This window comes from Mauremys reevesii, linkage group 8 (assembly GCF_016161935.1).
Source record: "Mauremys reevesii isolate NIE-2019 linkage group 8, ASM1616193v1, whole genome shotgun sequence".
Taxonomy (NCBI): Eukaryota; Metazoa; Chordata; order Testudines; family Geoemydidae; genus Mauremys; species Mauremys reevesii.
The window spans coordinates 76,003,700-76,026,281 of record NC_052630.1 but is presented as its reverse complement, the minus strand read 5'-3'; the positions used below and the strand labels follow the sequence as shown (position 1 = coordinate 76,026,281).

Below are 22,582 nucleotides of genomic sequence, written 5' to 3'. Positions count from 1 at the left end.
CCAGCCTCTGTGAGGGGGATGCTGTGGCAGGTCTGGAGACAGTCGAAGCTGTGTGATGGGAAAAAGGGAGTGAATTCCTTGCAAAGATACATTTTTGCGAACAATGAACACAGTCTAGTCTGTGTCTGTGAACAAGAGCATGCACAGCACCTATCTCGTGTGCACTCCTGCTGCAGGCAATCCAGAAAGCATAAACTCTGCCCCTGTTCCACCCCATCGCAGTGTCCCCTGACCCTTGGAATTCTGGGTTGAGATCCCAGTGCCTGATGGTGCAAATTTCATTGTCGCGGGTGGTTCTGGGTACATGTAGTCACTCATTCCTTCCTCCGGGAAAGCAACGGCAGACAAGCATTTTGAGCCCGTTTTCCCTGGATTACCCTGGCAGACGCCATAGCGTGGCAACCATGGAGCCTGTTTTGCCTTTTGTCACTGTCACCGTATGTGTACTAGATGCCGCGGACAGAGGCGATTCAGCAGCGCTACACAGCAGCATTCATTTGCTTTTGCATGACAGCAGAGATGGTTATCAGCCATACTGTACCATCTACCATGCCATTGTAAATTGGCAAGGTGATGATGGTTACCAGCCGTATTGCATTATACCTTCTGATGCTGTCATTGGTGCCCCTGGCCGAGATCAGCCGGGGGCGCAAAAGACAAAACTGGGAATGACTCCCCGAGTCAATCCCTCCTTTATGGTATCTAAAAATAGAATAATTCCTGCATAGAATATGGGGCTAGTGTAGTAGAGATCCAGTGTTTCAGAGAACCAGAGAGCACAGCCGCTCCGTGTCAGATTATGCAGGAATGATGAGCTGCATGGCATTCACAGGGGGTGCTCCTGCAACAACCCCACCTGTTGCTTCCCTCCTCCCCCAGCCTTCCCGGGCTACTGTTGCAGTGTCCCCTGATTTGTGTGCTGAAGAATGCAGGAATAAGAAACAGTGACTTGTTACTGAAATGAAATGAGGGGAAGGCAGCCTCCAGCTGCTATGATTGTCCAGACAGAACATTAAGCAGTGTGTGGGAGAGGAAAACAGCATCCTGCTGCTATGACAGTCCAGGCAGTACAGAATCTTTTCTTTACACATGAAGGGCAGGGGCTGATGGAGCTCAGCCCCCTGTTGCTATGATGAAGAAGGTTATCAGGCCGTCTACTTATGGGCTGATGACGAGGATGGGTACCAGTCGTATTGCACTACATCATCTACAGCAAGGCTGATGATGACAACGGATATCAGTCTTACTGCACCATCAGCCACCCATGAGGCAGGGGCGGGGGGGGGGGGAGGGAGAGGATGCTACAGTACAGTGCCGCAGCATTGCGTCTACCAGCAGCATTCAGTACACATTTAAAAAAGAGTCAAGAGACTCTTTTTTTTCCCTTTTCCTTCTGGGGGTAGGGGAGGGGGGTACATTGACGAGCTATGCCCTGAACCGCCATGGACAATGTGTTTGACCGTACAGGTATTGGGAGATCAGCCAAGAATGCAAATGCTTTTCGGAGACTGCAGGAACTGTGGGATACCTTGCGTCCTCAGTCCCCCCCCCCCTCCATGAGCGTCCATTTGATTCTTTGGCTTTCCGTTACGCTTGTCACGCAGCAGTGTGCTGAGTCTCTGCTACGCCGTCTGTCCGGAGATTTTTTAAAAATACTTTGGACCAGGCGTAACATTACAGTAATTCCCCTAATTAGATGCAGGAGTCTCCGAGCGAGATCACCCTGAGGACGGTCACTGAAGGAGATAGAGCGCATGCTGCGTGAAAGCCAGCACAAACCAGGGCCCTATGCAGCCGTGCTCGGGGAGGCAATGCTCCCTGAGTACCTCATGAAAGCCTGGCGCGGAAAAGTGTGCTACCACGGAGCACCCAATAAGGCAGCTCTCCCCAGGAACCTCCTGCGGAGGCTTTACGATTACCTCCAGGAGAGCTTCGTGGAGATCTCCCAGGAGGATTTCTGTTATATCCCCATATATATAGACCTCCTTTTCACATAGTTCAGATTCCTGTTCCATTAATAATAAAAGTTTACATGTTTTAAGCACTTACCGACTGATCCTTCCCCTGATTCAGGGTCCGGGTTAACGGCCGGGGAGGGTTGGTAGGGGATCTCCATGAGGGTGATGAAGAGGTCCTGGCTGTCGGGGAAACCAGCATTGTAAGCGCTGTCGCCTGCCTCGTCCTCCACAAACCCTTCCTCATCTTCCCCGTCCGCGAACATCGCCGAGGAACTGGCCGTCGACACTATCCCATCGTCAGAATCCACGGTCACTGGTGGGGCAGTGGTGGCAGGCTCCGGAGCGTCCGTTTGCCGCTTTGGTCTTCTGGTAGCCTTGTCTCAGGTCCTTGATTTTCAGGCGGCACTGCGTTGCATCCCAGCTGGATCCTCTGTCTCTCATGGCTTTGGAGACCTTCTCGTAGGTCTTTGCATTCCGTTTTTTGGAGCGCAGCTCCGAAAGCACAGACTCCTCGCCCCACACACCGATCAGATCCAAGACTTCCTGGTCAGTCTATGCTGGGGCCCTCTTTCTATTCAGAGATTACATGAACTCCTCTGCTGGAGAGCTCTGCATTGCTGCCGGTGCTGCTGAGCTCGCCCCGATGTCCAACCACAAAATGAGATTCAAACTGTCCAGACAGGAAAAGGAATTCAAATTTTCCCGGGGCTTTTCCTGTGTGGCTGGTCAGAACATTGAAGCTTGGACTGCTGTCCAGAGCGTCAACAGAGTGGTGCACTGTGGGATAGCTCCCAGAGCTACTAAGTTCTATTTGCATCCACACCTAGCCTAATTCGACATAGCCATGTCGAATTTAGCGCTACTCCCCTCGTCGGGGAGGAGTACAGAATTCGAACTAAAGAGCCCTCTATGTCGAATTAAATGGCTTCCTGGTGTGGACGGGTACACGGTTAATTCGAATTAACGCTGCTAAATTCGAATTAAAGTCCTAGTGTGGACCAGGCCTAAGAGGATGGGGTAGGAGAGTTCAACAGCTTGTGATATTCAAAGGGTTAGGGTGGATCCCCTTTAGTCAGCATCAGTCAAACGTCCACAGGCCCTTTTTCCACGACCATCCCTCCATAAAGCAGAGCTGCTGAGAGAAGGTGTTTCCCGTGGCACAGAACTAAAACTGGAACTGATTCAGTTCCAGGGCTTATACAGGAGGGAGAAGTTAGGCTGCAGAAGGAGTTGAAGTGCTGGTGCCAATGTGGTAACACAAATCAGTCCCCTGACAAAAGGATTCTACTGAGTGCAAGACAAAATAAAAAGTAAAATATGGTGGTAAAATGACAAAACTTGGTAGGTCCCACCACCCTGATTTGGCAAGGTGCTCCCGTATAATCACATAAGCAGTCCAATGAGGGGTGGGGAGTAGTGTAGGCCTCTAAAGTTAATTCTCACGAGACATTCAATTTTTAGTACAAATGGGCTATCCTGGGGCAAAGATAAATCTCTTAGATACATAAGCTTCAGTTTAAAATAAGATTTGTTCCATAATCTGATGGTCTGAAACGCAGCAATTCAGCATTTTAAGCAGAAATAAAGTTTTTACCTAGATTTTCTGATGCAAACACTTCCATATAGAGACACTTGTATTAGCTTAGCTTCCCCCCCGCCACACAGACAGTAACAAATACTTGTGTCCATGCCCATATTCCACCCCATGTCCAGTCTAACTGTATTGAGCCAGAGCATCAGTTGATATAAATTGGCAGAGATTCACTGACTTCAGTGACTCTATATCACTTTACACCAGCTGAGGATCTGGCCCTTAATCTCAGTTTTTCTATAAAATAAAACAGCATTTGCATTCACGTAGAGCTGGCTGAAAATGTTACTGAAATGATTTTCCAATGAAAAACACCCTTTACGCAAAACCAAAATTTTCTGGAAATGCAGTTAAAAAAATAGGACAAAACATTTGTAAAAGAAGGTGACTTTCATGGGAAGGGACTTTTGTTTTCCAGTCAGCTCTAAGTTTGTGCACTTAAAGTCATGTAGCTATAATGCATTAAAAAGCAGTAACATTACATAGTTCCTATGAATTCTCCTTAATCCCAATGAATGTGTTTTACATCTGAGCCAGCTGAATAGCTGTGGTCAGCATGTCATGTACAACATTGCCCTATCTTCAGGAAGATGAATTTGCAGGTTTATTCTTAACGTTTCTATAAACTTTTAGAGAAGTAGACCCAAAGATCAGTTGGCTAACGGAGAAAGTTTGTAGCCATTGTTGGGCCACACAGAAAGAGGACCTTTCTTTTCAGAACAAAATTTTATCAGGATTGGTCTATAGTTTTATAGGTACCTGCTAAACTATATTAATCCTAAAGAGAAAAGATTTTTTTTCCACTGAGGACCTGAACCAGCATATTTTTGCTTCGTCATTTTGTCAAGATACTCTTGCATTAATATTTTTTTCTGCAAAAACATACATGCAAGGAAAAAAATTACAGATTTACAATTTTTTTGTATTAGAGTTGATACTAATGAACAAATTAGCTAAATTAATTTCCAATTACCCACTGTAAGTGTGCATTAGCATGTTGCACACTAACTGGCTCACGTGGAACCTGTGGGTGCGCACTAAAGTTCCTTAGCATGCATTAACATAGTTTCATCTAATGTAGTTTACTACACTCAGGAATAGCTTGGTCAAAAATTTTGTTTAGCCATTCAGCTTTTGCAAGATATCGGACAAAGAAAAGTTAACTTCAAACATTGTTTTCCAACAGCAGCTGTGCTGAAATTCATTGACTTTTTGACCCTCTCCCATTTTCCCTGAACTCTGTCCAGTCTCAGTTACAAGTTTCACTAGTCAGGCACTGTTCCTTAGTTACTCCTAACATTTTTGCAAAATATACATGTTCCAAGGATTCCGGAAGTAATTTACCTTCCCTTAAAGAAGTTTGAGAGCATAAGCAGGTTGACTGTATCCATTTAAACATAATAACATTCTTTAATGCAAGACGGTAGGGTATTGATTTTAACTTTATTTTTAAGTGAGTTTAGTGCATGCTCAAGGTGCTGGATTGATGGCCTTAGAGACTGAAGTCCTTTATCTACAGTACAGACAGCAGTGCAAGATTCTCCACTGTATTATAATCCTCAAGGGATGGGTCCTAAAAAGGTTGAGCCTTTTAAGGTTGTATTTAGTCGAGTAGTTTGTACGTGTTATGAAAGCAGTAACTGCATCATGGTAAGTAAGTGGTGTGATTATTTAATGGAAAGAACAGTAGAACAGGAAAGGCAAATAACTGAACCAGTTGCATTGCTCTACAACTAAGATTTCAACCAACTGTATTAATTTTTGTTGTTTATTTGGAAAGTGTACATTAGCAGTATTAAAAAAAGCAAAGATGACTATCTAAACATTGTTCATGGCACAGAAGAGTCACGGGCATATCTCCATAATGTTATGAGACAAACAAATGAACTATACCAGTCAGAGTTCTGGTTATATAAGCCTTTTGTGTTTAAAATCCTCCAGAATCTTTATAGTTAACAGAAAATTACTAAAATCTTTATATCAAGGAAGTCTGTCAGGAATTTCATCGGTTCAAAGTTGTGGCAATTTTTAAACAAAGAAATCTGTTAACTGACATTAAGCAAGCATCCTTTTTTTTAGCAATCTCAGTAATACTTCCACGTAAAGACCTTTCCTCTCAACGGTAAATACCACAAAGTACAGTTTAGTTTAATTTATTTCACCTTAAAAAGCAAAGCAAATGAGCATTAAAATAACTAATTTTTAACAAGAGCTTCTAATGCAGTGTAACATTTCAACACATGATCAACCACTGGTTATTGTATACCTTTCCTAAAAGCTCATGAGAATTAGGAAAAACGCAGGTAACATTTTTGGGTCATTTTAACATTAATAAAAAGATTGACAAAATGTTGATTCCTTATGTTTACCCAAAACTCACTAAACCAATTAGAATGTTATTTTTACAGTGTTAGGTGAAAAAAATATTACCATGGAAAAAGTCAAACCTTTAAACTGCAATAGTTCCTCATAATCAGCGAGAACTGCTATGCTGTTACAAGATACTAGAACAAAAGATATAAATGAGTAAGATGACAGCTTTTTTTCATCACTTACCTCATCATTCAGCTCTGCTATCTGATCTTTCAGTTCTCTAATATACTGGTTAGAGTCAGAGTTATTAAGCTGCCCTTGAATTTTTCCTTCTTCTTTCTGTTTTTGATAAAGAAAAAAGAAATCGAAAAAGAAAAAGCTTGTTCGAAATCTTCATGTTTATAATACATTCAGTCTTGTTTCAGGAGACTGACTGAATCAAGTGTTTAAGTAGGGTGACCAGACGTCCTGATTTTATAGGGACAGTCCCGATTTTGGGGTCTTTTTCTTATATAGGCTCCTATTACTCCCCACCCCCGTCCCAATTTTTCACATTTGCTGTCTGGTCACCCTAGGTTTAAGACAGAGCTTTTCACTTCTAGATCACTGATTTAAATCTCACCTAGACTAGCAGTAACTGAAAAATGTCACCATCTGAAGATGGTACTATGGCCTTTGTGAAACGAGTTAGTTGTCACAGTTTCTAGTGACTAGCAACTACCTCCCCTCCCCACAGCCATCATCTATTCTCCGCAGAGAATAATAAGGGTCTGAAGGCTTAAATGGCATACACTGAATTAGTCCCCTCAGTACAGGGTTGAGGTACACAGGCAGAGCTCTGCGGAGAAGTCTGAAGAGTTAAAAGTTAGTGAATGGAAGCCAGCATATAATCAAAATAAGTCTACGAACAAAAGATTCATGTAAGTGTGATCTCTTTCTTCAATGCAGCTTCTTAAAAGTAAGGAGTATTAACTTTGGGACACTTGTTAGATGCATCTTAAATGCCCATACAACAGGTTTCCACTGATATTGAAAGTATTGCATCATCATAAGGGACTTCCTTCTGCCTTCAACTGACAAGGAAATGTAACCTGGTATTTCCTTGCTTTTTTGGATGGGTCTGGAGGATATCAATCACACTTGTCATACCTTAATCACTTTTAAATGCAGTTTTTGATTATGGAATTTCATTGTTGAAGTGTAGGAGGGTTTCAGGGAGTATGAAGGGGACAGGGATGCCCCCAGCCCCTATGGCATATAGGGGTATGGATGTGTTTGAAGTGGAGGAGTCAAGGAACCAAGTGTGTATGGGAGAGAGTTTATAGGTCTCTACATTCCCCAATTCCCTTTTTGATGGTGTCTGCATTCTGGGATGGGAGGAACCTGTCAATTGCCACATTTACTCCATGGCCAGCTACAGCTCCTAAAAACAAAAAGGAGTATGTTGACATTTCAGAGGCCTGAAAGCTCGCAGCACTAGAGCTCGCAATTTCTCTCCAGAAGCACTCCTTCCCCACTGCTTTCCAACTGAGCCAAATTTTATGGCAGACCTATCTCCTCTCCGTTTGATACTCATAGCACGGGAGGAAGACCTCCTCCCTGTGGGCAGCCTGTGCTTTCAGTCCCATTAAAACAACAGTAAACAGTGGCCACTTTCACTAAGGGGCTAGTGTTCCTCATACCATCTTTACTGAAGGTATAAGCATGTTCAACCCTGTTATACAATGGGAAATGGCAGCCATTTTAAATATAGAAAAATTGAATAACGGAAGAGATTGACTTCTTCCTCATTGTTACTAATGTTGTTGAAAGACAACACAATGTCTTCATGTTTACATTTGAAGGTAAGAGGCAGTTTTAATTATATGGAAGTTTGAAGGATAAGCCAGTTATTTGTAAGCAAAAAGAAAATTTTATCCTTTACTCACACCTCATGGGATATAAACCGGGTGGAGCAATTTAAATCTTTGTTTTAAATTATGGAATTAAATTAGGTTGAGACTGTCAAAATAATCTGAAATTTGCTATTGCAAATTTAGTTCATTATAAAGGTATAATCTAAAGTATAAATGCTCTTTATAAAACATTACTGGTAGCATCTTATTTGATTTTTACTAACCTACTATAGGGGAAAAAACCTGAAAATTACAGCCCTGATTCTGAACATTTAAAGCATAAAGAGTGACTACATTGTGTGGTAAGGCTTTAGCGGCACTGGTGTGCCACTGTAAGCTGTGCCGTGTAGACACAGCCTAAGAGTATAAAGCATCCATTTTAGCATCTTAGGACTATAAAATGGGAAGAAAGTAAAGAAATAACATGTAAATAAAGAATCTGATGAATACTGCGTACAGATGTGGTCGCTTCACCTCAAAAAAAGATATACTGGCACTAGAAAAGGTTCAGAGAAGAGCAACTAAAATGATTAGGGGTTTGGAGAGGGTCCCATATGAGGAGAGATTAAAGAGGCTAGGACTCTTCAGCTTGGAAAAGAGAAGACTAAGGGGGGATATGACAGAGGTATATAAAATTATGAGTGATGTGGAGAAAGTAGATAAGGAAAAGTTATTTACTTATTCCCCATAATACAAGAACTAGGGGTCACCAAATGAAATTAGTAAGCAGCAGGTTTAAAACACATAAAAGGAAGTTCTTCTTCACGCAGCGCACAGTCAACTTGTGGAACTCCTTACCTGAGGAGGTTGTGAAGGCTAGGACTATAAAAGGGGACTGGATAAATTCATGGTGGCTAGGTCCATAAATGGCTATTAGCCAGGATGGGTAAGGAACAGTGACCCTAGACTCTGTCTGTTTGTCAGACGGTGGAGATGGATGGCAGGAGAGAGATCATTTGATCATTACCTGTTAGGTTCACTCCCTCTGGGGCACCTGGCATTGGCCACTGTCAGTAGATAGGATACTGGGCTAGATGGACCTTTGGTCTGACCCAGTATGGCCGTTCTTATGTTAAAAATGTAAATACAGTAATTAATTTTAAAAATCCAATTTGAGTTTAAAAAATTACCTACACTGGCTACAAATTTGGTGAAGACAGTATATTTTCCACACCAGACAAGAATGGTTGCCTCTGTTCTTTAAGTGGAAAAAACTGAATCCAGCATTAGAGGTCTGGTAGCATTTCTAAATCAAAACCTACCAGTTGGAGGAGGAGAGAAGTGCTGCTTTTTTGAAGAATTGCCAACATGAGAAGCATTCATGGAGAGCTCCTTTTAAGACATATGAAATATTAAAAACCACAATATACACAAATACCAGGCTATTAAGAAAAAGGCCAGAGTCCTGAGCTCACATCCATGTACTTTCTTCCAAACTGCTTCATGGCACGAGTTAAGAAAGGAGTCTTAAGATGCACTGAATTTTAGCTTCCACCACTTTGTCTAATACTGATAATTAAATGCAATTTCTGTACTTAATTATACAACACCTGTAAAGTATCCACTACAGAATATATTACTAGACTAACGGCAATCCATATACAGTAATGGACAATCACTCGTTACCGAGTATGATCATCTTCCATGGGAGTTATGGACCCTTAGGAGGCAAATAAGGCCAATCCTTGACCCACAAGTTCTATTACAATGAGGGTAGATGTTTTCAGGCTCATCAGGAGGCTGTTGACCATGACTGGAAACCAGTCTCTTTCCTCCTGCACCTCTAGTCCTCTTTGGCTTGTCAGCAAGCAAGTTCAAAATGCAGGGGACCATCACATAGGACTTAACTCCATTTTAAGCAATGCTGGGCAAGTGTCTCCCAAGTATCAATGTCAATATTACATTTTAAGGTTGTCCTTCAGCAAGTCTTTATAACGCTTCCATTGTCCACCCACATTATGGTACCTTTCTTTCAGCTGAGAGAACAGGACTTGTTTTGGGAGGCGATAGTCTGACATCCGGACAATGTGACTGGTCCAGCGGAATTGCTGACTGATGATCATTGCCTCGATACTGGTGGTCTTTACCCTCTTCCAGAACACTAATATTGGTGCACCTGTCTTCCCATTTGATCTTCGGAATCTTACGAAGGCAGCGTTGATGGTGCCGTTCAAGGACTTTCAAGTATTGGACCATACAACAGTTTTGGGAGAATAACGGCTTGATAAAAAGAAGCTTGGTGTCTGTACGAATGTTGTGATCTTCAAAGACCCTGTGCCGTAAACAAGAAAAAGCTACACTGGCACAGCTCAGGCGATGTTCAATTTCTGCATCAATGTCTGCTTTGGATGAAAGATTACTTCCAACGTAGAGGAAATGATCAACATTCTCCAGTGCCACTCCATTGATTTTGATAGATAGGGCATATAATACCTCATTTGGAAAGGGCTGATCATATCAAGAAAACTAAAGCGCTCTAAGAGTGAAACCAAGACATGCGTAAGCATCAGCAAACACATTCAAGATCGTCTGAAGATCTCTGAGTGGGAAAAGATTGCGTTATCAGCATACTGAAGTTCCACAATAGACGTGGAAATCATACTCTTGGTTTTCAGCTGCTAAGCCTGAACAGCTTTCCGTCCATTCTGTACGTGATTTCAACGCCAGCTGTAAACTTCCCAGCACTTAGGTAAAGAATGACAGAGTCCTGTGGCACCTTATAGACTAACAGACATATTGGAGCATAAGCTTTCATGGGTGAATACCCACTTCCTCAGATGCATGTGGTGGAAATTTCCAGAGGCAGGTATAAATATTCAGGCAAGAATCAGTCTAGAGATAACGAGGTTAGTTCAGTCAGGGAGGATGAGGCCCTCTTCTAGCAGTTGAGGTGTGAACTCCAAGGGAGGAGAAACTGCTTTTGTAGTTGGCTAGCCATTCACAGTTTGTTTAATCCTGAGCTGATGGTGTCAAATTTGCAAATGAACTGAAGTTCAGCAGTTTCTCTTTGGAGTCTGGTCCTGAAGTTTTTTTGCTGCAAGATGGCTACCTTTAAATCTGCTATTGTGTGTCCAGGGAGGTTGAAGTGTTCTACGGGTTTTTTGTATATTGCCATTCCTAATAGCTGACTTGTGTCCATTTATCCTTTTATGTAGGGATTGTCCAGTTTGGCTGATGTACATAGAGGGGCATTGCTGGCACATGATGGCATATATTACATCGGTGGACGTGCAGGTGAATGAACCGGTGATGTTGTGGCTGATCTGGTTAGGTCCTGTGATAGTGTAACTATGTGGGCAGAGTTGGGCATCGAGGTTCGTTGCATGGATTGGTTCTTGAGTTAGAGTGACTATGGTGTGGTTGCTAGTGAGAATATGCTTAAGGTTGGCGGGTTGTCTGTGGGCGAGGACTGGCCTGCCTCCCAAGGCCTGTGAAAGCGAGGGATCATTGTCCAGGATAGGTTGTAGATCACTGATGATGCATTGGAGAGGTTTTAGCTGAGGACTGTAGGTGATGGCCAGTGGAGTTCTGTTGGTTTCTTTCTTGGGCTTGTCTTGCAGCAGGAGGCTTCTGGGTACATGTCTGGCTCTGTTGATTTGTTATCTTATTTCCTCATGTGGATATCATAGTTTTGAGACTGCTTGGTAAAGATCTTGTAGGTGTTGGTCTCTGTCTCAGGGGTTGGAGCAAATGCGGTTATACCTCAGCGCTTGACAGTAGATGATGGATTGTGTGGTGTGTCTGGGATGGAAGCTGGAGGCATGAAGGTAGGCATAGTGGTCGGTGGGTTTTCGGTATGGACTCCAAAGAGAAACTGCTGAACTTCAGTTCATTTTCAAATTTGACACCATCAGCTCAGGATTAAACAAAGACTGAACAGCTAGCCAAGTACAAAAGCAGTTTCTCCTCCCTTGGAGTTCACACCTCAACTGCTAGGAGAGGGCCTCATCCTCCCTGACTGAACTAACCTCATTATCTCTAGACTGATTCTTGCCTGCATATTTATACCTGCCTCTGGAAATTTCCACCACATGCATCTGAGGAAGTGGGTATTCACCCATGAAAGCTTATGCTCCAATATGTCTGTTAGTCTATAAGTGCCATAAGATTCTGTCACTTTTTACAGATCCAGACTAATACAGCTACCCCTCTGATACTAGGTAAACAATGACAGCAATAAAAACCACAAACATGGTTGGAGTGATGATACAGCCCTGTTTGACTCCTGTTTGTACTTTGAAAGGTTCACTCTCTAAGCCAGTGCTGCTCAGAACAGTCACTTTCATGTTATCATGAAGCAATTTTAGGACATTGATGTCATCATCAGGACATCCAATCTTAGCACAGTCCAGAGGGCACGGCGATTCACTGAGTCAAAGGCTTTAGTTAGATCAATAAAAGCCACATACAGTGGTCGGTTTTGCTCCCGACACTTTTCTTGCAGCTGCCGTGCTGTGAAGATCATATCTGCAGTTCCACAACATGGTCAGAAACCAGTCTGAGACTCTGGGAAAATTTCTTCTGACAGGGGCAGAAGGATCTGCGCCAGAACTTGCAATGGCTAGGAGGGAGATACCACAATAGTTTCCACAATCCACTTTATCCCCTTTCTTGAAGAGGGTGACAATCAGGGCAGCCCTCATTTCACTGGATATCTCCTCCTCTATCCAGATTTGAAGGATAAGCAGGTAAAGCTGCCAAATTAGCTCTGGCCCACGGTTTTAAAAGATTTCTGTGGGGATCCCATCTAGACGTGCTGCCTTGTTGTTCTTCATCTGTATAGTGGCATTGTGTACCTCATACAAATTGGGAGGGAGAGGGCACTAGAAGCAAATCCCTCAATGACCATTTAGGGATGAGCTCAGAGACCCCCACATACACAGTATTTATCTACCCACAGAATGAGCAGCCATGGAGCCAGAAAATGAGATGAAGGCAGCTCCTCTAGTCCTTCCTGCATCAAAGCAGGGCTGTTTAGGGTTTAATGCTTTTGCCAGTCTAGTTTTAGAGGCAACCCAAAGGGCAAAAAAACCTCCAACACCCCCAAATAAAACTGGCTGTCCCTTTTATGGCCGCTTTAAAGTGTTCCTGCTATTTCTAATATAAATAAGCAGAAGTTTCAAAATTTTCCTTTCCTCCTTTGTTGGAGGACTGATGCCACAAAGTGGAAGGAGTAAATAAATAGGTTGAAAGGTGGGAAAGATACAGCCCAATAACATCACTCACTCCCACTATAGATCAGGAATAGAACCCATTAGAATCAGGCCAGTGTATCTAGAGTAATTCCTTGTAATAGAAAGAGTACAGAAAAATAAATTCAACAGAAATGATAAGCTAGTGTATAATTAAACCATGTTGACATTATATGGAAACAAAGTGAGGGCTCTGTTTGAAAAATGGCTTTGTGAACATGACACCTTATTCAACAAATCTGCTTAATTCAGTAACTAAGGTGAGTTTTTACTGCAAACATTGCAGAGCAAACTCAGCTATGACAGAATTAGCTAATTTCATTCCCTTTGTGGACATCAGAATTATTTACTGAATTCCAATCAGTTACACCTGTACACAGCTCTCACTAAGGGCACAATTTTGCCTGCAGAATCTTCATTGGTGATGCAAGGGAAGGAAAGATGCCAGTTTATCTTTCAGATTTCATGGTGTCTGTAGAACTGGCAACTAGAAAAAATATTCATATACGGAATACATTTGATGTGGAAGAAGCTGACTTCGTGGGGTTCCCTATGTGCCATTTTCAAGTGTTACTTTTCAGAGAAAAATGATGCAACTTCCCCTTGCAACACAAAGCACTAAGAGTTTGATGTTGTTGCTCTTAATCTGTTACTTATTACAGCCACTAAGTCTAGCTTCAGCAGTTTATGAATTGCAAGGATGTAGGGAAGGAGAAACAAAGTTGGTCGTAGAACAAAAGGTACTAGAGCCGTCCTTCATGACTGCTGATGTTCTCTCTCAATAGTGATGGAGAGTTTATTTTCATTAGAGTTCTTAGTCACATAATGTACCACTGAGCTAATGTCACTGAAAATATATAGCAATGTATTTAAACATTTTGAAAATAATTTACCAGTATTAGGGTTGACAGTTTACATCACCAATGTAAAAGCAGCAAAGAGTCTTGTGGCACCTTATAGACTAACAGACGTTTTGGAGCATGAGCTTTCGTGGGTGAATACCCACTTCGTCGGATGCATCCGACAAAGTGGGTATTCATCCACGAAAGCTCATGCTCCAAAACGTCTGTTAGCCTATGATCCAGACTAACACAGCTACCCCTGTGATACTTATCACCAATGTAACTATTTAAAGCTACTACTTCAAAAGTACCACCAATTTGTTGGAAAAAATTTTAGGCATTATGTAAGAAATTACAGTCATGATCAGTCTAAATTAAAATTCTTACCAAAATTATCTCACCTTAAAAAAAAAAAAAAGAGACAGTAATAATCTAGTCTAACCAATGAATCAGTGGCATAAGTTTATGAAGTATAAAATTGTGTTTAGGTAAAGATCTGATTTATAGTTTGGTGTGATTATAAAAACCTCTTATTCAAATTATTTTCTCAAAAAACTGATGAGATCTCACTAATATGTATTTTATGCAGAAAATAAATGTAAGTTTTTAACTTCATAAAATGGATAAATTGCTTTTCACTATTCAGAGATATTTTAAGATTTTTTTCTTTCACTTATGTTGAGCTCAACTATTTTCTAGCCATTTCCATATGGTAGCTTCTGATAAGCAGGATGGGGTGGGGAATGCAACTAATATTTGTGAGGGACCTGATTTCAGACTAGCGGTTAACAGGCTTCCTATTTTAAGGTAGCACAGCTGGTGACAAACTAAAGGAAAAGCTCAACAGAAGACAAAGGTTCTTAGTATATCTGTGTTTAGGATGAGATGGAGCTTTTACACCTTAAGATTTTTTTTAAAAGTATGATTTGAGCATACACTGATTTGTTAAACCCAATAAAATGTGTCCTATTTAAATCTTAGAAGATTCATGAGAGAAAATGAATCATTTACACAGATGCTCATAACTGACCAAGGATTGTGCAATGGTCCTTACAACTGTACAATACCATGTTAAATTGTTCTGTGTACATCCTGGAGATTCAAGGACACAACAAGGACAAGCCAGTACAGATAGACCATGACTACGATGAACTGCTTAGAGATTCATAACAGGCTATATCTACTGAAGATTTTTCCTTTCCTCCCCATTTCCTCATAAGTCAAAATTATCTGAATTATCTTCTATTCTGATGATACCCTGATATGAATGTTCAGCTGCTATCTTGATGTGGGGAAAACTTCTTACCAAGTTCCTACTGCCATTGCAGAAACCAATATAAGGCCTAATTTTTTCATTAAGTTGTCCTTTAGCATCAGCAAGGCTCCAAGGAAGATCTTCCAGTGGTTCAATTGTTTCCACAACCATGCAGTTTCAGTTGGGGCCTTTAACTCAACATAAGGTTGTGCTTTATAATCTAAACTATAGTTTTGTGACCACTCCACCACAGTGTCTTCACATTTGCCATTTCCCCCCTCCCCCCATCTCTTATGAAATTATACTGTACATATTTGTATCTTTAGAAAACACCTAACCATAGCAAGGCTAAAACCCATCAGCCTACCGAGGGAAACAGTGGGGGTGAAGGACCTCTCTGGCTTTAAGATTAAGCTTGATAAGTTTATGGAGGGAGTGGTTTGATAGGATAACGTGAATTATTCAATAGGTAAATAACGTGCGACCACTGGTAATTAGTACCGAGGGTCAATGCTGGGATACTGAAAGTCTTTTTCCTGAGTGTCTGGCTGGAGAGTCTTGCCCACATGCTCGGGGTTCAGCTGATCGCCATATTTGGGGTCGGGAAGGAATTTTCCTCCAGGGTAGATTGGCAGTGGCCCTGGAGGTTTTTCGCCTTCCTCCGCAGCATGGGGCAGGGGTTGCTTGCTGGAGGATTATCAGCTACTTGAAGTCTTTAAATCAGGATTTGGGGACTTCAACAGCTGAGTCAAGGGAAAGAATTATTTCAGGAGTGGGTGGGTCAGCATTTGTGGCCTGCATCTTGCGGGAGGTCAGACTAGATGATCATAATGGTCCCTTCTGATCTTAAGTTCTATGATCAGTCATTGTGTCCAGGCAACTTAGGCTACTGCTTACACATCATAATTCTAGATAGAGTCATCTAGGCTGTGACAGTGATCTAACTGCCACTGCGGAAATGAGATTGGTGAAGATACTACCACGTGCCCCAGAGATGGTCAAACACCTTGAATCTCAAAACATTTGTTGACCTACAGATGGAAGTTGCACAAAGGCTTTCCCTTTGGGTCTTTACTGCAATGCTCTAGAGAAAAATAAAATTGTTTATCAGCTTTGGCTTCGTAAAGAGACCTTATTTGGGGGAATTAATTCCAATCTTTAATACTGATCTTTCCATTTAGTTCCTAGTCATGAACTATGCTGAAAATTTATTGTTTGAGAAGTGGTAGCTATAATAGGGACCTGAATTAATGCTGAAGTGAAATAGAGAGATAGGGAACTGAGGAGGTTGAAAAGGACACGGAAATGGGACAGGAACTGAAAAGAAAAGTGGAGCTATAACAAGTACTGAATGGAATTGAAACCAAGTTACGGACTCCTGATAGTAACACTTCATGAAATTTGCTATGTAGGCTATTCTCTCCCACAATCCACAATTTAAATCTATTACAAGGATTTGATGCCTTAGTGCATTTACCGGTGTATCCTTCTCAAATTAGTAACTAGAGACAGATCTGGATTAAGCACTAGGCTCAAATTGGCCTTTGCCTAGGGGCCAGGTTTGGGGGTGGGGGGAGAGAACTAGATAATGTGATGTTACCTTCAGGCTGAAGAAACAGACTGCCATCATGAGGCTGCATGCTCCTGATGAAGGAGGTTGCTTTAGAGAAAGTAGCAAATGCAAGGCTGCTGCTACCCCTATTCACTACAAGCAGGGAAGAAGAAAAGCATGCCCAGCCCTGCAGCCCTACTGACCCCATACCAACTAGTCCAGGCACCCCCACCAGGCATAATCTACCCCATAAGAGGTAAGTACCTGAAGATGGGATCCTGGCAGCCACCACAGCTTCAGGATGGTGTGCCCATCTACTTCAGGACTGGAGAACTAGGCTGCTACTACAGCAATTTACAGGAAGAGGACTGACTGGAGAAAATGGCTGCTGCACCCTCTGGCTCGGTATTGGGGGTGGAGATGAGGAGAACCTCACCTAACAGTCTGCACTGCCTACTACTGCTTTTGCTTCTCAAGTGAGCCAAGTTCTCCCTGATCTGCTGCTGCCAATCTTCATCCTACTCCTGTCGTATGATCAGTTGGTTTTATAACTCTTAAGAGAGCTGATTAGTTTCCAGGTGTTTGACACTTTGGAGACTGGATAGTGCCTAAAATCCAAATAGGGTATATTGTGCTAGGAAAAGGGAAGGTTTCTAGCCTCTGGGAGAAAGGAATGGGTCAGACTCTTGTCTCGATTGGATGCAGCCTGTTCCCTTTCCCCAACCAAACCCTCTGAGCCTGGGAACCTGCTGTGGTTTATGGTAGTTCAACTACTGAAGTTGGAAGAGAACTAGAACACTGAAGGAAAGAAGGAGAGCAGAAGGCTATTGGCTCATGGTGAGAACAACAAGAGCCCAGTAACATTTTGTTCTCAGCCTTTAGTTTAGAATATGTATATAGTTCCTGAGTATTCTAATGGTTAAACACTGAACACATTTGGGGAAAAAAAAATCAAACAGTTCCCAAGTAAGATTTTCAAATGACAGTTTAAAACTGAGGTTGTGATGCAACTAGTGTCTGACCTGATTTCAGAGGAGGACCTATCAAGACCAAAGAAATAAGGAACACTTGTTGGTTTAGGATATGAAAAAAACAGAACACAGTACAATGTTCTTTTGCTGAAGTTACACTTTAGTAATGTTTTATTTGGGAAGTCTTCTACAACCAAAACAGTTAATTTATGCTCTCTTAAATGGTACGAGCCTAAGAACAGTCATAGTGGATCAGACCAAAGCCCATCTAGCCCACTGTCCTGACAGTGGCCAGTGCCAGATGCTTCAAAGGGAATGAACAGAATAGGGCAATCAAGTGATTCACCCCATTGCCCATCCCAGCTTCTAGCAGTCTGAGGTTCAGGGACAACAAGCACACAGTTGCATCCCTGACCATCCCAGCTAACAGCCATTGATGATCTATCCTCCATGAACTTACCCAATTCCCTTTTGAGCCTAGTTATGCTTTTGGTTCCTAATATTGTTAATTTTTTGATGGCTGCTGTACATTGAGCAGATATATTCAGAGAACTATCCCCAATGACTCCAAGATTTCTTTCTTGAGTAGTGACAATTAATTTAGACCCATCATTCTGTATGTATAGTTGGAATTATGTTTTCTAATGTGCATCACATTGCATTTTTCAACAATGAAGTGTGCCCAAAAGCCTAGACAGTAGATATAATTCTTTTTTTAAACTAGATTTATAGAAAAGGTGTGGGGGGGAGGGGGGAGGCACCCTAACCATGAGCAGGCTCCCTTTATATTCAGTGACTCTCTGGCTGTGGGTTTTTGTTGTAATATTTTGATCAAGAATTTAAATGATTTTTAAAGTTACATTTTTCAATAGCCCTTATAGCTGCAAAGAATAACATATGTGAAAAGGGGTAAACTCATCTCTAGGTGTCTGCAGAGAGCTAAAAGCTGTTAATTGTCACCATCACCATCATCATCAATGGTGTTAACTCTGAAACCTAGTTAAGGCCATTTAGGGTTGATTTTGAAAAAAGGAAACTAAGGAAGTTAATTGAATTTCAATGGGAACTGAGCATCTTACTTCCTTAGGCTCCTTTAAGAATCCCAGTCTTTGCTCTCAACTTTGTTAGCTACCTCACTGCTTAGCTTAGCAGAAATATCCAAGCTCGTGTGCTTATCTCACTTTCTCAAATTGTCTGCTACCCAGCTACCAGAAGCTCTAAGTTTCCCAACATACTAAAATGCATCTACGATTTGTCAATACTACTGAAAAATAGTTTAAACTGTGCTCCAGAGCAGAGCTTGATGGCAAACCACAAGAGTACTATACTTACCAGTCAGTCATACTACTTATTTTCCAATTTAATTCAATAAAAAACATTTTAAATATACCTGAAACTATCAGAGCCAACTCCATACCTTCTAGCAGAAGTAGTCCTCTGGACTCTTTGGTGCCTTCCTTTTTAAAGTCCTCGCCCTGAAATTCTTGTACCATGGCCACAAAGATTGTGACAATAGAACTTTTGATGAGGCTTCCTTCAGAAGCCATCACCACCTATGAAGCAACAGAAAGGGAACATGCTGCATCCACCATCTTGCCTGGGGCTAAATATTAACACTAGCTCAGAACTTAGTTCAGCTTCCCATGGTTCTGTGCTGAAATAAAAATTTAATAAAGTATTAAATGTCAACTGTTTTTTTTAATAATATTTTATTTGTTTTTAACTAGAGTTGCTAGTTATATCTGACAAACACTCTTTTCTTCACTGCAGGGCTGTTTCAGAATTGAACTTGTGCATTCTAAATGGAATCTTAGTCTTTGTAAGGTAGAGATCACACCATTAAAGGAAATAACAGAAGCAATTAGTAATCTCTCTTCACATAGGTCTCAAAAAAATCTAAGGTTATACATAGGATGTGGGTTTTTCTTTGGGAGCACTATTACAGAAAATCTGTGGTGTTAGTAGAGGTCATGACACAAAGCAGAGTATCTGGTCTCTAGGCAAGTAATGAGTGTTATTTTAAACACTACACATTTATAGGACAACTGAAGACCAATCTACAAAAGACAAGAGGCAATCTACAGCAAACATTTTGGCAAGCAATGTGTATGTTATCAGGACAGTGAAAGGGTTTAAGAAAATATTAAGTCTAAACATTTTTAGTATTTCGGTGGGGTTGGGGTTTTTTTTTGGTTGTTTAAGAACGTCAGAATGTATGCTCAAATATCAAATTAAACCTATGTTGTATCACAAGGATATCTGAATGACAATGAATGAAACCCCCAGGAGTGTTGCCTCTGCATGTTCACACTTGTGGGATGCAACCCCCACACTTCCTGGTGCTGCTGACTCGGGAGAATTCTAGAAAAGCAATGCCCCTTGGTGTTGCAACAAGCATTCTCTTGTGGCACTGACTGTCAGAAGCCAATGTTACAAGAGAACCAAGAAGCCTCAGCCACCACAATTCCTTCTGCTAAACAGAATCCCGTTAGGGGGTGTCTAAGCTAGGTATTTTTTCCTCCACTGGGGGAGCTGAACCAATGTTGGAAGTCCCTGTGTGGATGAGTCTGGCTCCAGAGAAGATCTGATACATGTTGGCCAGATTCGCTTGGAGCAGATAACCGAGTCAGTGCTTAGGACAGTGTAAATAGCCAGCAGTTCAACCTATACTCCTACCTGAGAGTGTATCTGCACCACTGCCACCCTATAGATAGTGGAGGCATGAGAACTGGAGTCCCATGGATCTAAAAGGAGGCTGCTGGCACAGTGTTCTCTTGGTCCTCACTTTTGGAATTCTTTTCCCAGCTCTCCCCCCTCCCAACCCTCAATTTGAAATGAAAATAGTTTAACCTAAACCAGGTTTCTTTGTATATTGAGACCCACACAAACGGGCTCCTTAAAAGCTGGATTTTGCATCAGCACAGGAAGTTTGGCACTGATAGGCTCACTTCTCAGCATTAGTGATGAAGCCTCTGTGCCCACCCAAGACTTAGATTGTTTCTCATTGCTGAAATGTCAGATTTCATCACTGATTTGCCTGGCTTTCCCTGACCTTTTCCCAAAGGCAAGTGACCAATCTTATGTGGGATCCTGAGACCATGTTTATAATGCATTTATGGTGGGGAAGGCACATAGCCCCTGCTACCTATTAGTGAAGGTTCAAAGTGTGGAGAGACTGAGAAAGCTAGATGTGAAATGTGCAAAAGAAGTTTAAGATAAAAATGGTTTACAGAGCTACCTCTGAGATGATCAGAGCACTACAGTTCCTCAGATCACTGTATGAGAAATTACTGAATAAACAGCAGCCAAAAGGAAAGGCTCTTTTGCCTTCTAAAATGTTTTTACTGATTTAGAACTGTCTACATAGCAGTAATCTGCCTGACCCTGACTTTCACAGTCACCTCGGGAGGCTTTTTAAACTCTTGCTATGTGGTGAAGAGACACTTTGCATTAGAAAATGTAAATGAAGTTTATTCAGAAGGGTAAATGTGGTGACTAGTGGCCTTTCAGTGACTTCAGGATGACTCATTCTAGACTTTCAAAAAACACATCATAAACATCATGCACCGCTATTGATAAGAGTAAAAAAGTTTCCTGTAATTTAAAAAAGATGGAAACAATTTCTTTACTTAAGTCAGTACTTGGAAAAGTTGTTAAACAGGGGTCACAGGGGTCACAGAAAGGCTTTATTCTAGAAAAACAGTGTTATAAGTTTAGACTGCGGAGGCGAGCTAGCACAATCATGGACTTCCTTTACAATTGTTCTCAACTGAGTTTTTACGTGGATGGGACAGGGTAGATGCAACAAAATTATTTGAATTTGCCTAGAAGTGAGCCAGGAGAAAGCAGTGTTGCCCACTGTCCAGATTGATCTAAAGGATAGGAGAATGAGTTCTGATCACTAGTTTTGTTTTGTTTTTTTAAATGAAAACTATTGTACTCAAACCTAATTTTTCAAAAGCTCAGAAGCACCTTAGATACCTCAGAAACACGTCATGATTCCTTCCCTGAAGACTTTATAATCTAAATTTAAACTGACAAGTGGGTGGCCAAACACAAGAGGGGAAGCAGAGTTAAGAAGAGTGGCAAAGGTGACAATTCATTTACTGGTATGGATCTTGTCAGTTTACTTTTTTAATCATTTCTTGGATTTAAGTCCACACTGTTAGACAGAGGCTAAATTTTATATTTGTTTTCAGTTCTCTTTAAAACTTGAGTACTCTGAGTTACACAGAAATGAAACAAGGAACAGGTTTATATATATTTTGCTTAGGAATCTCTGTGGAATGGATTATTTTTTGCACTTAAATGTGTTCACTCAGACTAAAACCCTCAAAACCTACCAACATTAGGAACTGAATGCCTTAAATGATCAGGGAAAACTACATTTCAACGCATCAAAAAACCCACATTCCTGGTTATTACGAAATGTACCTAAATATCCTATGGTTATAGAAAAATAATCAAAAGCTATTTTGTTAGACAATTATATCCACTGTTAAGTACTAGAATTTTGCATTTCCTTTTATCTACCATTGTGTTTAACCTAAACTAAAAGTGATCCAAAACAGTGATTTAAATTTAGCACCTGTATATGTACAGTCAGATCAGTATTAGTGTGGGTGTAGTGATACTTCATATGTATTACAAATTTAACACCAAATGTCTTGCACTTGCACCTAGGAAAAAATTCACAGAAAAATGCATGATTTAGGTTAAACATGATTATGGCCAATGTTGGTCTGACACTTAATCCCTAGAGTTTCTTAGAAAAGCACCCCTCCCCCTCAAAAGGAAGAGTATGTGGTAACTTGACTTCCCCCCCTGCATTATCAACCCTACAGCACTGCCACAAGTGTAGCCGTTTGTGATGCTCCAAGTTAAGTGTAATCACTTAGTTTTAGAGACAGACACTCCATAAATGCCTGTTATCCAGAGTGCACTTTACTACTTGTATTTCAAGTCTTAATGTCTTAAAGAGGAGTCAACCTGAAGGAACCTCTTGCATCCCTA

The 22,582-nt window shown here is 41.4% G+C and overlaps 1 protein-coding gene across 10 annotated transcripts in view; it reads right to left on the bottom strand.

The window, feature by feature from the left end:
• EVI5 (ecotropic viral integration site 5) overlaps positions 1 to 22,582 on the bottom strand; it is a 131,570-nt gene that overhangs the window by 31,076 nt on the left and 77,912 nt on the right. For 8 of the 10 annotated variants that reach the window (XM_039485077.1, XM_039485080.1, XM_039485078.1 and 5 more), the window contains one exon: positions 6,106 to 6,201. The exons of 1 other annotated variant lie outside the window; for it this stretch is intronic. In XM_039485077.1, coding sequence (XP_039341011.1) covers positions 6,106 to 6,201 — 96 coding nt within the window. Of the gene's footprint in view, positions 1 to 2,911; positions 3,243 to 6,105; positions 6,202 to 22,582 lie in introns of those variants that run through there. One more of the 10 variants, XM_039485084.1, reaches the window with a different exon arrangement.